At 48.3% G+C, this 14,448-nt stretch overlaps 3 protein-coding genes across 3 annotated transcripts; 1 reads left to right on the plus strand and 2 right to left on the minus strand.

Annotated features, from left to right (window-relative positions):
* Positions 1-1,864: 1,864 nt before the first annotated feature.
* yakc_0 (Aldo-keto reductase [NADP(+)]) lies at positions 1,865-3,003 on the minus strand (the record flags this gene model as incomplete). Its single annotated transcript, XM_031149457.1, has 3 exons — positions 1,865-2,252; positions 2,313-2,510; positions 2,564-3,003. The coding sequence occupies 3 exons, from the start codon at positions 3,001-3,003 to the stop codon at positions 1,865-1,867; spliced, it is 1,026 nt and encodes a 341-aa protein (XP_031007175.1).
* Positions 3,004-6,105: 3,102 nt separating this feature from the next.
* Positions 6,106-8,275, plus strand: GPD2 (Glycerol-3-phosphate dehydrogenase, mitochondrial; the record flags this gene model as incomplete). Its single annotated transcript, XM_031149458.1, has 2 exons — positions 6,106-8,050; positions 8,094-8,275. 2 exons carry the CDS (start codon positions 6,106-6,108, stop codon positions 8,273-8,275), a joined length of 2,127 nt encoding a protein of 708 aa, XP_031007174.1.
* Positions 8,276-12,218: 3,943 nt separating this feature from the next.
* prlG_6 (MFS transporter) lies at positions 12,219-13,831 on the minus strand (the record flags this gene model as incomplete). The annotated part of the gene is made up of 3 exons (XM_031149459.1): positions 12,219-13,202; positions 13,254-13,667; positions 13,721-13,831. The coding sequence occupies 3 exons, from the start codon at positions 13,829-13,831 to the stop codon at positions 12,219-12,221; spliced, it is 1,509 nt and encodes a 502-aa protein (XP_031007177.1).
* Between the last annotated feature and the right edge of the window lie 617 nt (positions 13,832-14,448).

The raw sequence follows: 14,448 nt of genomic DNA on the forward strand, positions 1-14,448 counted from the left end.
AACCGCCGAAGTGAACAGGACATCTTCTGCCCAAATATAATCAAGCTCGTAGTGCCCATAGTCAACTACTCCTACCCTGGCAATCCCAAGATCATCACTCATACAAAAGAAGAATTCCCATACTTGTGCAAGGCAATTGGCAATGCGGTATTCCGTGGTAGCATCATATAACTCCATACCAACTCTAGTCCTCCGCCCCACATGACAAGACACTGATCGGAGCCGATGCTCGCGGTCGTGAAGAGAAGATCGCACGTGTTTTGGGTATCTTTGTCCTTTGGTACACACCCGTAGAACATAATATTGATCAATGAAACGAGAATGAACATCGCAACACAAATGAAATTCGGTGCAAATAGAGCAGAACGCATTACCTTTCCCAATACTGAGAGAATGAGAGCCGAATATGTATTCATAGGTAACTTGAGAGACCTTTCATTGACTATAAGACAAACAAGTTAGAACCTTCAATCAATCTCTCCATCCTCATCAATAACCAGCATTCTCATCTCATCATCTCAATTCATTCTCTTTAGCAACTCACTCACTCTTTCACTTACAACAATCCTTCCATCTTCTTCATTCATTATAATAAAAAATCAACCACCCGCCAAAATGCTTTTCACTTCCGCCTTCGCCCTCTCGGCCTTTGCTTTCCTCGGAGTCTCCGCTGCTCCTGGACAGCCCCAGGCTTACTCCACTCCAGTCCACTCCGCCCCTGCTGCCCAGAGCAGCAGTGCCAGCAGCGGTGCCAGCAGCCCTCCTAGCGGCGGTGCTGCAGGTGGAAGCGCACCCCCGGCTGCTGTCGGCTCCGTATGTTCTTCCCCTTATCCCATCCCTCCCCTTCCATCTCTTCTCTTCCCTTCCGCCAGATAACTACCTTCACTCCACTCCTACTCCCACTCCCACTACCACATCGATATCCAGTCCTTACCTTACCTCACCTCCCAACTAACAACATTCACAACACAGATCAACTGCCCCCAAGCCTCCCAGGTGTGCTGCAACCCCACCGGGGGCTCCGGCGCCAACGTCCCGGGCCAAGACTCCGCGGCCTCCTCCTCATCCTCCGGTATCCTCGGCGGACTGCTCGGCGGACTCCTAGGCGGTGGTGCGCTCGATGGCGTCGGTGAGGTCTTGGATCTCAGGAGCGCGTTGACTTGTGCCGTGTCGCTTATTGGCGATGGGCCGTGTAGTCAGACTACTGTCTGCTGCTCGAACACTGGACCTGGTGTAAGTTTCTGTTTTCCCTTGCGTTCCTTCCCTCTTCTTTCTGTCAGCTTGGATTGGATTGGATTGGCTTGGCTTGGCTTGGGTTCTTTGAAGGCGGTGTTGAAGAAGAGTATGGGAGATGAAACTGATGCTGCAATAGAACCAAGTCTGCAAGTCTGAATCCGGATCCAACATCCAGATCGCACTACCTGTCACCCTTGGCGTCCTCGGCAGTGCTTCAGCCCCCGGTACTGGGACCTCAAACTAAGCCTTTGCCGCTTCGATCATTGACCCATCTGAACTCCACTCAAGTGATCTTGCACTGGTGGGGTAGGAGAAGTTGTTTTTACTGAAGAAAGCGAGAAAGATGTGTAGAAATGGATTTCCTTAATCTGTACCTGTCGAGATGATGTTTTGTATTCTATTCTTGGATGAGATATTGAGATATAATAATTGCTGCATTAGTGGATTGAATGGATGGATGGATGTTATTAATCAGGCAAGAAAGGTTGTGCCGCATGTAAACTAAGCACTCTTTGAATCAATTGACATAATGTTTGCTTATATGGAAATACTTTTCACTTGCTTGCTTATTTGACATTCTGTGATCTTAGTGATGCTTTCCCGGTCTTGAATTTCCCCTCAAGACGTCTTAACCATCCAATGGTACCGTATCAGCGAACAGCCCCGCCATCATCATCTCCGGATACCTGGTCCCATGCACCTCCGCCTTCTCCACCTCAGCCCGAAACTCCTTCTCTTCACTCTCACTCAACTTCACATTCAAAGCACCCAAATTCTCCTCCAGATACTTGATCTTCTTCGTGCCGGGAATAGGGATAATATCATCACCCTGCGCTAGCAACCAAGCGAGCGTGAGCTGGCCGGGCGTGCAGTTCTTCTTTTTGGCAATGGCGGAAATCCCGTCCACGAGCTTCAGGTTCTTGGGGAAGTTCTCAGCGGAGAAACGGGGCGCGAAGGTGCGGAAATCGCCTTCTTCGAAGTCGGCGGGTGAGCGATAGGCGCCTGTCAGGAAGCCACTATGGGGTGTTAGTGGGTATTTCTATGATAGTCATACAGCAGGGTATTTAGTGACGAACCGTCCAAGGGGAGAGTAAGCCACGATTGCGACGCCGAGTTCCCGACACGTCTTGAGGAGCTGGACAGATGGGTGCTCGATATCAAGGGCGAATGGGGAGTACTCAATCTGGACCGCATCGATGTGGTGAACTTTGCAGGCACGGCGCAGGGTTTCGGATGAAACCTCACTAAGACCAAGGTACTTGATCTTCCCCTCGCTGGAAACTGTCAGCTAAAACGCAGGCAAATACGCGACAGAGGAGAAGTATACTTCTTCAGCTCAACCATAGCCTGTACGGTCTTCTCAATCGGAACCTCATGCTGCACGCGGTGGCAATAATACAAATCAATCTGCTCCACGCCCAGTCTCTTCAGACTCGTAGCACACGCCTGCTTTGCGTATTCCGGGGAACTGTCGACGGTGAACGCGCCGCCGACGTTCTTGTTGGCAAATTTCGTCGCGAGGAAGATCTGATCACGCTTGCCGGTCCGCTTGAACCACTTCCCCAGCAAATCCTCCGAGTCCATGTACATGTCTGCAGAGTCCCAGTTCGTCTGTCCGAGTTCCAGGGCACGGTCGAGGACCTTGAAGCGCTCTTCGTCAGCCTCGGGCTTGCCGTAGAAGGCAGAGAGACCCATGAGACCGAAACCTTCGGCGACGACTTGGGGACCATTCTTGCCCAGCTTGCGGGTTGGGAGTTGTGGAGCCATGGTTGTTGTTTAGTGACAGGTGGAGCGAATTTGATGGTAGGATGTAGGTTTGAGTCAAAGCAAGGGGAGGGACAGTGAAGCAGCGGAGGAGGCTTTATATATATATATTTATACCTAGCCAACTAATAAATTCAGAGCGGCAGACCAAGTCACTCACTACCTTATACTTTCTGGTGCTATGTGTTGCTATGACTTCACTATAACGATGGTAACCCCGCCTAGACAGTGAAATATGCAGATCGGAGATATCAACGGACACAAATACCTAAAGCCGAAGTGAAAAAGCTCCTCACGAGTCACGGCCTCACCACTCTACTCGGAGAACCCGGAACATCCTGTTTACCGCGTGCACTCCACTGCAAATGCTTAAATAAACAACCGTTGGATACACGTATGGAGCGGCAATTGACAGCTAAGCTCGGTTCTCCAACTGAAATATTTCGATGACGATCTTAGAGGGGTGGGTACCCCACATTGCACGTGATCACATCAAAGGTCAGGAAAATGAGGGTGAAGATGTGTACGTATTCTCCATCGAGGTAGCATAGTCGTTGGAGGACGAGGCACAATTCCTTAAAATATTAGAATGATTCATACTCGGCGAAAAATTCCAAAGAGTATAAATACATATTATAAAAGAGGTATAAACATTTGCACTCGTCTTCACAAGCAAGTAGGATAGATTACTTCAAGGTCCAGGTCTTTTTATGTTGCTGAATTCGGTGTCTAGACCGACAACGAGCGATGGATGGTACAGGATAGGCAATACAGTACTTACTTCCCTGGTGTTCCATGAAGAGACTGTACAGGTTGATTGATTATCCTGAAATGTTCAGTGCTAACCTGAATAGCTTCAACTATTTCTTATGTCCAAGTACCGAAATTGAGATACACGTCCCTGTGCTCCCCGATATCCTAGTTCCGGGCGTTGTCCTATACAACGATTCCAGCGCTCTCGAACCACAATTTCGAGATTGATCTCGGATGTCGCAAGGGTACCGGCCTACTCTGTACGATGTATACCCAATACTCTTAACTCCGCGGCCCGCAGAAGCCTCGTGTCTTTACCGCATATGCATTTCCCCAGCCTTCACTTCTGCACGGGCAACATAAAATTTGTGAATACGGGCAGTGTAAACCGGATTCGGCACAGAGGAGCCCCGAATGACGGTAGTCGAAACTTGTTCCACTGGTGTAAGGGGTGCTAGCTTCCCCTGAGGATATTCCGACGTCCGTTGCGATGGATGTAGATGCCGGTACAGTATATGATGAAGGATCTCAAGGAAGCGGCGAATACGGAGTAACAGGCCTGCCATGACTCTAGAAGCAATGTCATGATATAGGTACTACGAGTTGAAAAAAATCATCAGAGGAATGCGACGCGGTAGTTGGGGAACTTGGAATAAGTGTAGATATAGATGTTGAAATGGATGCAGTTATAGTCGTTGTAGGGGCTACGAAAACAGCGGCATTTCTGAATCACAGAGCATACCTGCGCTGTTGCAATGAATGATATTGCTTGAACGGGGGTGCGGGGGTTCGATTGCTGTATTTTCGGCGGCTTGAAAGGTGCCGTTTACTCCAGTGAGAGTGAAGCGGCCTGAAATATCTAACACTGATACAGAAGAATTGGTCTGGAGTGAGGAAGTGAAGGCATGAAAACTAGAAGGTAAGTATTACAAGCTTGAATTTGTCCCGGCCTAGTTTTTGCAATTACAAATTTGTAGAGCTTGAGGCAGGTAAACGAAAAGACCTGGCTTTGACGATATATACCGAATTGACCATAATGCTAAGATCTCGTAGAAACAACTGTGATTCTTCACCGCGTCATCACTTCGTTCTGTAGAACTCTCGCAGAATTCTACTCACCATTCATATTCGAGCTAAAAGATTTACGCGCATCCCAATGCCCTCTTCTGCGCCCTCACCATCCATCACCCGTACCCGTAGCTCAACCCATCAATTGTCGTATGCTTTTCCGCTGACCATTTTGCAAAAGATAAAGCAATGATCAGAATTACAACAGACTTAAAGCTAGAAGCAGCGCAATGACTCGCATGTTAAAGATTCAAGAGCCAATAAAGTAGAAAGATAATGGAACGTAGATGTAGCAGAAGTGATCACAGGGGATCAGACGGCAAGATCAGGTCTCCGATATATGAAGCCACGATCAAGTTTCTTGCTACTACCATGAATGAAATGGACAAATCAGAACTAGCAGCAGCAAGCATAGAACACAGCGTTCGGTCGAAACTAGAAAGGGTTTCCTTAATCTCACTGCAGTTCATCGCTCCTGTGCATGATTATTGATAGAGGAATCCTTCATACTTGGGCGAATCTTCTGTTGGTGGCAAATCACTGCAATACTGCAAGGGACCAGCTTTTAAAGGACATATAAGTAGAGACGCGACTGAAGTGATGAACGCGTTAAGATGCACGTGATAAGTATCCTTAGTCTTAGTAAGGTCTGAAGAGAGAAAGAGAGAAAGAAAGAGAAGGAGAAAGAGAAAAGGAGAGAGAGCGCGCTGTGAATCAGGGAAAGAAATGCAGAAATTGAAGATTTCTTGCGATGATTTCATAGGGGTACCTACGTAGTCTCCGGGGAAGGTTTCCCGAGGCAGGATTGCCGACAGCCTATGTTCAGCCCGGCTGCATGATTGGCGGAAAATCTGGGTAGGCTGGATTCGATACAGTAGAGCCCTGGGTTATTTACAGAACAAACAATTGCATCCTCTCTCCATCCTAAAACACCATCTCTTTTGCCCACCAATCCACCTACTCTACCTCCAATTGCGCAGTACTGTACGAGTTTCAGCTTCAGCTTCCTCTGTACCACAACTCAACCGAATCTACCTACCGTACATGCCCTGAATATCAATTGCTTTGTCTTATAAAACTGTGATCGGCTTTCCTACCTTGGCAGTATCGTCAAAAGCGGGTTGGTGGTCTACCTTGCTAGCTCTGTGGCCCAGACCAAGCCTCCGAGCTCCATCGTGACCTACATCCTTTTCTATCCCTTTTCCTCTTCATCTTCTTCACGCTTTTTCCTCCTCGTTCTTCTCGTTCTCCTCCTCCTCCTCCTCCCTCATCTCTCAACACAATATGGCATTCCGACAGCGCCTCGCAAAGCCCCTCCTCTACACCTCGGGAGCTGCGCTGATCGGTGGTGGCTCCCTCTACTATGCCTACCGACCCCTCAATATCCCCGGATCAAACCCCGCAACCGTACCTCCCCCTGGCTACGGCGCCGAAGGCGGTTTCCGCCCCCCACGATTCCCGAAAGTCAAGACAAGAGATGATCAGATTGCGGATTTGAAGCGCAGTGGTGGTTCGGGACTGCTTGCTGGCAACAGCGCCGAAGGGAGCTCTGCAACTGCTCCGCCGAATGAGGATGATGTGTATGATTTGTTAATTATTGGAGCTGGAGCTACCGGTGCGGGTGTCGCCCTCGACGCTGCAACGAGAGGGCTGAAGGTCGCGGTTGTGGAGAGGGACGACTTTGCGAGTGGGACAAGTAGCAAGAGTACAAAACTGGTACATGGTGGTGTGCGATATCTAGAGAAGGCGTTTTTCGAGATGGATTACAACCAATACGCGCTTGTCAAGGAGGCATTGAGGGAACGGAAATTCTTCTTGGAAACGGCGCCGCATTTGTCGAGTTGGCTTCCTATCATGCTGCCATTGGATAAGTGGTGGAAAGCTCCATATTACTGGATTGGCACAAAGGCTTACGATTTTTTGGCCGGATCGGAGGGCATTGAAAGTTCCTACTTTCTTACCAAGAGCAAAGCTTTGGATGCCTTCCCTATGCTGAAGCGGACGAACTTGGTTGGAGCTCTAGTTTATTACGATGGAGCTCACAATGATTCGAGAATGAATGTGTCACTGGCCATGACGGCTGCCTTGTACGGCTCTACCGTTGTCAATCACATCGAAGTCACCGGTTTAGAAAAAGATGCATCCGGAAAGCTTTGTGGGGCCCGTGTCAAAGATATTGTTGCAGAGAAGAACGGAAAGAAGGCCGAAGAATTCGTCATCCGGGCAAGGGGTATCATCAATGCCACTGGACCTTTCACAGACTCAATCCGAAAAATGGATGACGATGAAGTCAAGGAAATCGTTGCCCCCAGTTCCGGAGTCCACATCGTCCTGCCAGGGTACTACAGTCCTCAAAAGATGGGCCTCATTGACCCCAAAACCTCTGACGGAAGAGTAATCTTCTTCCTGCCATGGCAAGGCAACACCATCGCCGGTACAACCGACGCACCCTGTAATATTTCCGCGAACCCTATCCCTCAGGAAACCGAAATTGACTGGATCCTGTCTGAAATCAGACGCTACCTTTCACCCGACATCAACGTCCGCCGCGGCGACGTCCTCGCAGCATGGTCCGGCATCCGTCCCCTCGTCAAGGATCCCAACGCGAAGAATACCGAATCTCTTGTTCGCAACCATCTCATAAACGTTTCTCCAGCAGGCCTCCTCACCTGTGCAGGAGGAAAATGGACAACGTACCGTCAAATGGCCGAAGAGTGCGTCGACGAGGCCATCAAGGAATTCGCGCTCAAGCCAGCGCCCTTCCCTAACGCCCCCGATGTCTCCGGAACCGAAATGGTTAACGACGGGGCACGTCTCGATGGCACATGTCAAACGCACCAAGTTAAGCTTGTTGGCGCGCACGGCTTCAGCAAGACGCTGTTCATCAACTTGATCCAACATTTTGGACTCGAGACAGATGTTGCGAAGCATTTGACTGAATCGTATGGTGATAGAGCGTGGACTGTCGCTGCGTTGAGCAGTCCAACTGAACAGCGTTATCCTGTGCGTGGAGAGAGGATCAGCCCGCTTTACCCATTCATTGATGGCGAGGTCAGATATGCTGTTAGACACGAGTACGCGCAGACAGCTGTCGATGTCATTGCACGCCGGACCCGTCTTGCATTTTTGAACGCACAGGTTGCGTTGGAGGCGTTACCTAAGGTTATTGACATCATGGCTGGAGAGTTGAAGTGGGATAGCAAGAGAAAGGAGGTCGAATGGAAAGATTGTAAGATATCCCACCCCTCTAAAAAAGTTCATCACACTAACAGATACAACAGCCGTTGCATTCCTCGAATCCATGGGCCTCCCAAAATCCAAACTCACCGCCACACGCAAGGAAGTCGAGAGCGGCAAGACGAGCTTCAAGGATAGTATCGAGTACAAGATGTACTCACGGCACGACCAGCCGAACGATGAAATGGAGAGCGATAGCAAGGGGAGTCGGGCATGAAAGTGGGTAGGGCGGCTGAGAAATAGACTTTTAGAGTGATCTGCATGAAACATGTGCTTTCTTTATTTGTATGTATGAGATGAGCGAGGCGTGCGTGCGTGCGGTTCCTAGATAGTTCTGCCATACCAGTATGGGTTGGTGTGGTGGATTGACTTTTAATTGTTTGAATATTAATGTTCTATTTATTGCTAGGCCTAGTTTTTTGGCATTGGATTGAGATATTTCGTATATATTTCGTTCTTTGATTTTGGGGCAGGGGCGGGGGCGGGAGTAGTGGAAAGTGTGGGCTTGGCTTTACCTGTAGAGGAAGAAAGAATTGCTTTATGTTCTTGATACGTGTCTCCTACACTTCCGTCGAGAGCGAGAGTGAGAGTTCGAACCACAGCTGCTGCCCAACGCGACCGCAAGCGCTGGTTGTAAAGGTCTTGCAAGTAGCCTACTTCGAGCAGAGCGGGTTTTCGAAGAATTGAGAAGTTTTCCGCTACTGTTGGTGGTGGCAAGAACATCTGGATTCGACACTGTTTGATGCCTTGCCTAGCAAACAAAAAATGTCTTTCGTCCTCAGACTCCGCCCGCCAACGACATCGCTTCTATCGCTGGGCATCTGGTGTGCGACATCGCGTGCGTACAGTACGTATTGCATATCTTCGTGTATCATCGTATTGATCAGAGTTAACACAAGTGCAGATCATGGACGAGCTTGATACCTACGTATCTCGCAGAAAGAACTCGACGACATCATCTCTAGTCCTCCCTATTCCCGTATACCGGCCAGATTTCGCCCCCGGAATCGTCTCGGCGTCTACGAACCCTGCCTCTGGGAACCAACCAAGTCAATGCATCATTTTGGTTTCGAGGTAGAGAATTGGCAGGCACAAATACGATACCTCAAACTGCTTGCTACAGCTTCCAAAGACTCGATCCATGTTCTTGCGAGCTTGCACTGGTACCGAATGCACAACATTAGCCTGGTCGCATTTTCGCACGTGCAAATCGCGAATCGCGAGGCTGCACACGAAGTTGGGTTGGAGGGCTACCACCTGCCAACCTGTCAAATCTCTATTCACGCTCGCAAGAGGCGAATTGGGATGCGTTGCAAGTCGTGAGGTCGCGCATAATTCCGAATGGTCGCTGTGGGACTTTCTAATGCGCAGCCTCACTGTGGGCCGAATCAATCCGTGGCGGTTGGAAATGGATACGAAGTTTAAGATATGGGTGAGAGACTAGGGCTCTTGACATTGGATGGCCATGGAGACTGGTCTGTTCTGGCTGCCCTTCTCGTCTGTGGCAGTTCTGGACGTTCTAATCTTGTTGAAAACAAATAGCAAGAAGTCGATATTCGGAGGAGAGCAAAATTTTAAATGCAGTTATGGCATTATCTTTGAGCAGCAGCGGCGCAGGGGATTGATGGCCCAGGGCTGATGGCTATGATTCTGCGTGGCGAGTTGCCAATCTTATCCAAGAGCTGGAAAGCGTTTTGTAGCAGCCTACAGTTGACAAGTAGTTCTCAAACCCACCGAATTATCCAGGAGAGAATTATCATGTTGATAGCTTGATGGATCAAACCCGTTCCAAGCCCCGCCTCACATGCGACCCCAAGCGCTGATCCCGTGAGAGCCCATGCAGACAGGCTACAGCCTAGCAACCCACCAATCAAATGCCTCCAAATCGTACCATTCGCACACTCCCGCCCCCTTTGGATGTTGGCTGGCAGTGCTCGTTCAATGCGGCCCCCTGCAGTCCAAACGGATAAGGCTGATTCGAGTTGCGTGGCAGAGGATAAAGCTCATCGACATCTATTGCAGTTTGATCAATGTCATCGCGTTCTTCTGTCATTTGTCTCTTATTTTGAAGCTTTCTTTGTCTGAAGCTTTATTTGCACTTTTGCTTCACCTAATAACCAGAAATAAGCTGAAGAATATGTCAGCATATCATCGTTACGATGATGTTCTTACCCCAGCCTTGTGTAACCCTACCCCACCTCCACGCTCAACCCCGAATAATGCATTATATGAACGAAAGGAGCTTCGGCCTCGCGATATATGCGTGGGCTGTATTGTCTGGTTGCCTTTGAAAAGCCCACTCGATAGTAGCGTCAATTGCCTAAAATGCCCAGCGCTGGAAGAAATGGAAGACGGCGCGTACAACCACCCCGTTGTAGTTCTGAAGATCCGCCAGAAAGAGAATTCGACAACTTTAGGAGATCTAGTCTGTGATGTTGCTAATGTAAGTACTTATCTCTGATGGAGAAAAATAAGAGGGAAGATGAAAGGTCTGAATAGCTGATGAAATAAATGAGTAGACAACGTCCTTTGGCAGTACGCCTTTATCAAAATACAATACCAAGAGACAATACTTAGAACCCTCACTTCCCATCTCGCAACCAGGCAATGATGATGCTGAAACCGCCCGTCTCCACAATCACACCAAACAACTCCATCTCGAAAATAAGAAGTCGATGCACAAACAATCTTACGTCCGCCTCAAACACGTCTACAGAGTCGAAGTCTCTACCCTGCGCACCTTCGTAAAGAAGAGGCCATCGGAGAAGGTATGCCGCGCCTATAAGATCAGGCTGGATGAGGAGAGCTATGGCGTGTTGATGCAGGGCCTGGGTCTGGAAAAAGAGACCTGGGAAGAGACACGAACGCTGTACGAAACGAGCCCTCGTCGACTCCGTGCCCTTGCCAACTCCACCGACACCACACGGGAGCCAGCAACCATGGCTGCCTCGACATCGCAATCGCAGCCACAGGTTGATTCAGAATCCCAGCTTTACGATTACATTCGTGCCCAGCAATCTCAACCGCGCCCGCACCGCGTCAGCTCCGATGCCATCCATACGCACCATACTCCACTCATCAACTCAACAAGAACAACAACAAGCCCGTACTTCGAAACCCGGAACCCCCTTCTTTCACAACAAACCAGGAATCCCCCACCCGCAAGCACGTATTACAATCCTCCCTCTCTTTCTCCACTTCCTCAGCCGGCGAGGCATTACGGTACGCTCTCCGGATATCCAGCGGCTCGCAGAGCAGAACCATATGCGTATGCTAGTGTGACCTCGCCGCCGCAGCGCAGATACATCCCACCTTCATCTGCGGTTGCTGAGGATGATGGTGGAAGTTGGTGGGGTAGATTTGTAGTTGGGGTTTGTGTCATTGGGGGTCTTGTTTGGTGGTCTGGGTGGGTTGGGAAATTGGGGCTGGGGCTTGGATGGTTTTGAGTGTGATGGTGTGGGGGAGATTGATATCAGTGTTTTCATTGAATCCAAGCCGTTGGATTTGTTTCGCGGCGGTGTATGTATACTTACCGATACATGCATCTCGTCCCAAAATCTAAGCCATTTAATCTGATTAAGATATGGTATGGGAAACAAGAGCTACTCTGTTAGGTTGTTGGATTATGATATGTCTACAATACGAATTCTTCACATTGCCTCCCACATGCCGAGCAAACACACTCCGATAGAGCTACTTCTTCACCACATCACTCTGGGACTTTTTATCGAAACTCTCAGTCTATTGCTTATAAGCCTACAGTCCTTCCAAGCTCTTCATTTAAGTAATTCACAACTCACTTAGCGGCTAAAAAACAAGATATTTAATGCCAAGTCCTGGTCGATTGGTATTCTCTCATCCCTTGTATAAGTTTGACTATGTGAATGTTGATCGGTACTTTTAGGAGGGAAAAGTCCGTCTAGGCAAGCACTTATACCTCTTTTAGCACTATTGCACTAGGCTAATTTTTTCATATCTTCAACACTACGTCTAAGCACACGAAATTGTAAATCGATTTTCGTCAACAACAATAATGTTGCTTAAGAGAAGATTGTCTATCCAACCATTTTGTCTACTCAACTTCCTTGCCACGTACAAGCTACGACTCTAGCTAAGCCTCACTCTTCATCAAGATAATATTTTGTTTTCTTATAACACATCTAGACTCCCGTCACTGAAACTATTTCTACTCTTTCTATAAAAATATCATCGTGTGGATGGACCTTTACACAAAACTCGCTCCGGGCTCTAATAGCCTCGCCATATATAATGAGCACAAAAGGGATAGGAATCATTGCTACTGCTGCAAATCCCAAAATACTCGTGGCCCAAGCAACGCCAAGATTACTATACATGCTATGAGCCGCGAGTGGCAGGCAAGCCCCACACATGCTTCTGACGCAACTCGCAGCACCCAAAGCGCTAGCAGAATAAATCCCATAAGAATCTGTTAGATAGTTGAAGATTGAGACCATGATGAGCATGAGGGCTATTCCAAAAATTGTCCCAGATAACATTGGCACTATCCAGTGTATTGAAGACGACGACGTCCAGGCAAGCCAGAAGAGGGAGAAGACTTGAAGGATGCCGCCAGCGCAAGCGAGTGGCAACCTGCGGTACTCGGCATTGCATTGTCTCTCCGAGGCTGTTGGAAGGTTTCGCACATAATAACTATCCCACAGAAAGATAACGTAGTAGGACAGTAGCACGCCGAGACCCATGGGGAGGAAAGCAAGCCCAGAGATGCCGTAAGACATACCATAAATGCCATGAAAGATATATGGGTAAGCTGCAAAGAGAAGGAACAGAATCGCATATATCAGCGAGGCATATAATGAGGAGAAAAAGACCACAGCCTCTCCAAAAAACATGCGACTGGGCCTGCTCAAGGCGGCACCCAATATAGCTATTGAGGTTCGGCCATCTAACTCTATCTGTGCAAATGAGTTTGCACAATCCTTTCCGCATCTTAGTTGTTGAGCTCTCATCTTCTCGAGTTTGGGAAGATAGGTCTCCGGCAGGAACATTAGAGCAATTCCTAGCAGACCGGATAAAATGCTCGTGAGCCAAAAAGACCATCGAAAGCTAGGAATAGACACAAATGCGAATAAAGTGGGCCCACAAACAGTGGGAATTGAGCCAATCTAGCCATGGTTAATTCAGACACCGTTTATTATTCTGTCTGTGTCACTTACTATTGTGTACAAGGCGGTAGCTTTTCCCCGACTAGCTGAATCCTTGAACAGATCTGCATAGACGCCTCCAACCACTGTCAAAGGAACAGCTGCTGAAAGCCCAGCAAAGAAACGAAATACTACAAGCGCCGCGAATGTCGGCGCAAGAGCACAGCCGATCGATGAGCCGAAGAATACAAGATTCGCCGTATTAAGAGTTGGCTTCCGCCCATAATGCTCACTGAGTGGAGATAGGAAGAGTGGGCCGAGAATGTAGCCCACGAGATAGATAACCAGTGGTAGGACAACTAATTCCTGGTTCTTTATTTGAAAATGCTCTGCGATATAAGAAGAAGCGCCTCCAGGAAGACTCGAAGATAGTGTGCTGCTGGCGTAGCCAAAACCTGTGACAAGAGCGGCGTATAACCTTTTTTTCTTGAAAGCAAATCAGTCATAAACTTTGAATTGCTGGGTGGCCTGATACATACGCGACTGAATAAAAACGGGTGTGCGGGATCACTTATTGATATCGAGACGAGGTTTCTCTGATGACAGTCATGTCGAGGATGTGATTCCAGAGGGACTTGATTGCTCTCCATCTTTGTTCTTTTCTACGATACCTCCCTCCGTTGGTTTGTATAATCAAATTTTCACGCCCTCCGAGACCAGAATACAACAGTGGGCGTAAACACGCTAAGGCCCCCACCCCTTAGTGGGAGAAACAAAGTATCACGCGAAAGCAAAGTGTTACGCTTAAATGCGGTGCGATTTCTGTAATGTTTCTACTAAATTGGAAATCTCAGAGGCATCTTTCTAATCGATAGTCTGCCATCTATTCATTATATTACACGCAAAAATATTCGGCAGACTTAGAAGTACGCAGAGCATGGACACTTCGCTTGCGCCCACTAAGGGGGAGGGCCCCTTGTGCTGCTTATTAAGCCTACTATTAAGCGAGTGATCAAGCAAGAAAGTTGGCAAAGATAGGATCGGCTTTCCGCGCTCGCTCTGACATATATATCGGTGTAATCCGCACATAAGGGAACAGATCCTTTCCAAAATGTGTACCAGACCTACAAGACCTACCAATATGGTAGGAGTATATCAATATATTCACGTATTATCTTATCTCTATTGTTTTCACAGACAAAAGAATGACCAAAAAATGTGATCTAGGCCGATGCCGGGTTAATTTAACTTCCCACATATATGAAGT

This window comes from Lachnellula hyalina (assembly GCF_007821495.1).
Source record: "Lachnellula hyalina strain CBS 185.66 chromosome Unknown contig00032, whole genome shotgun sequence".
NCBI lineage: Eukaryota > Fungi > Ascomycota > Leotiomycetes > Helotiales > Lachnaceae > Lachnellula > Lachnellula hyalina.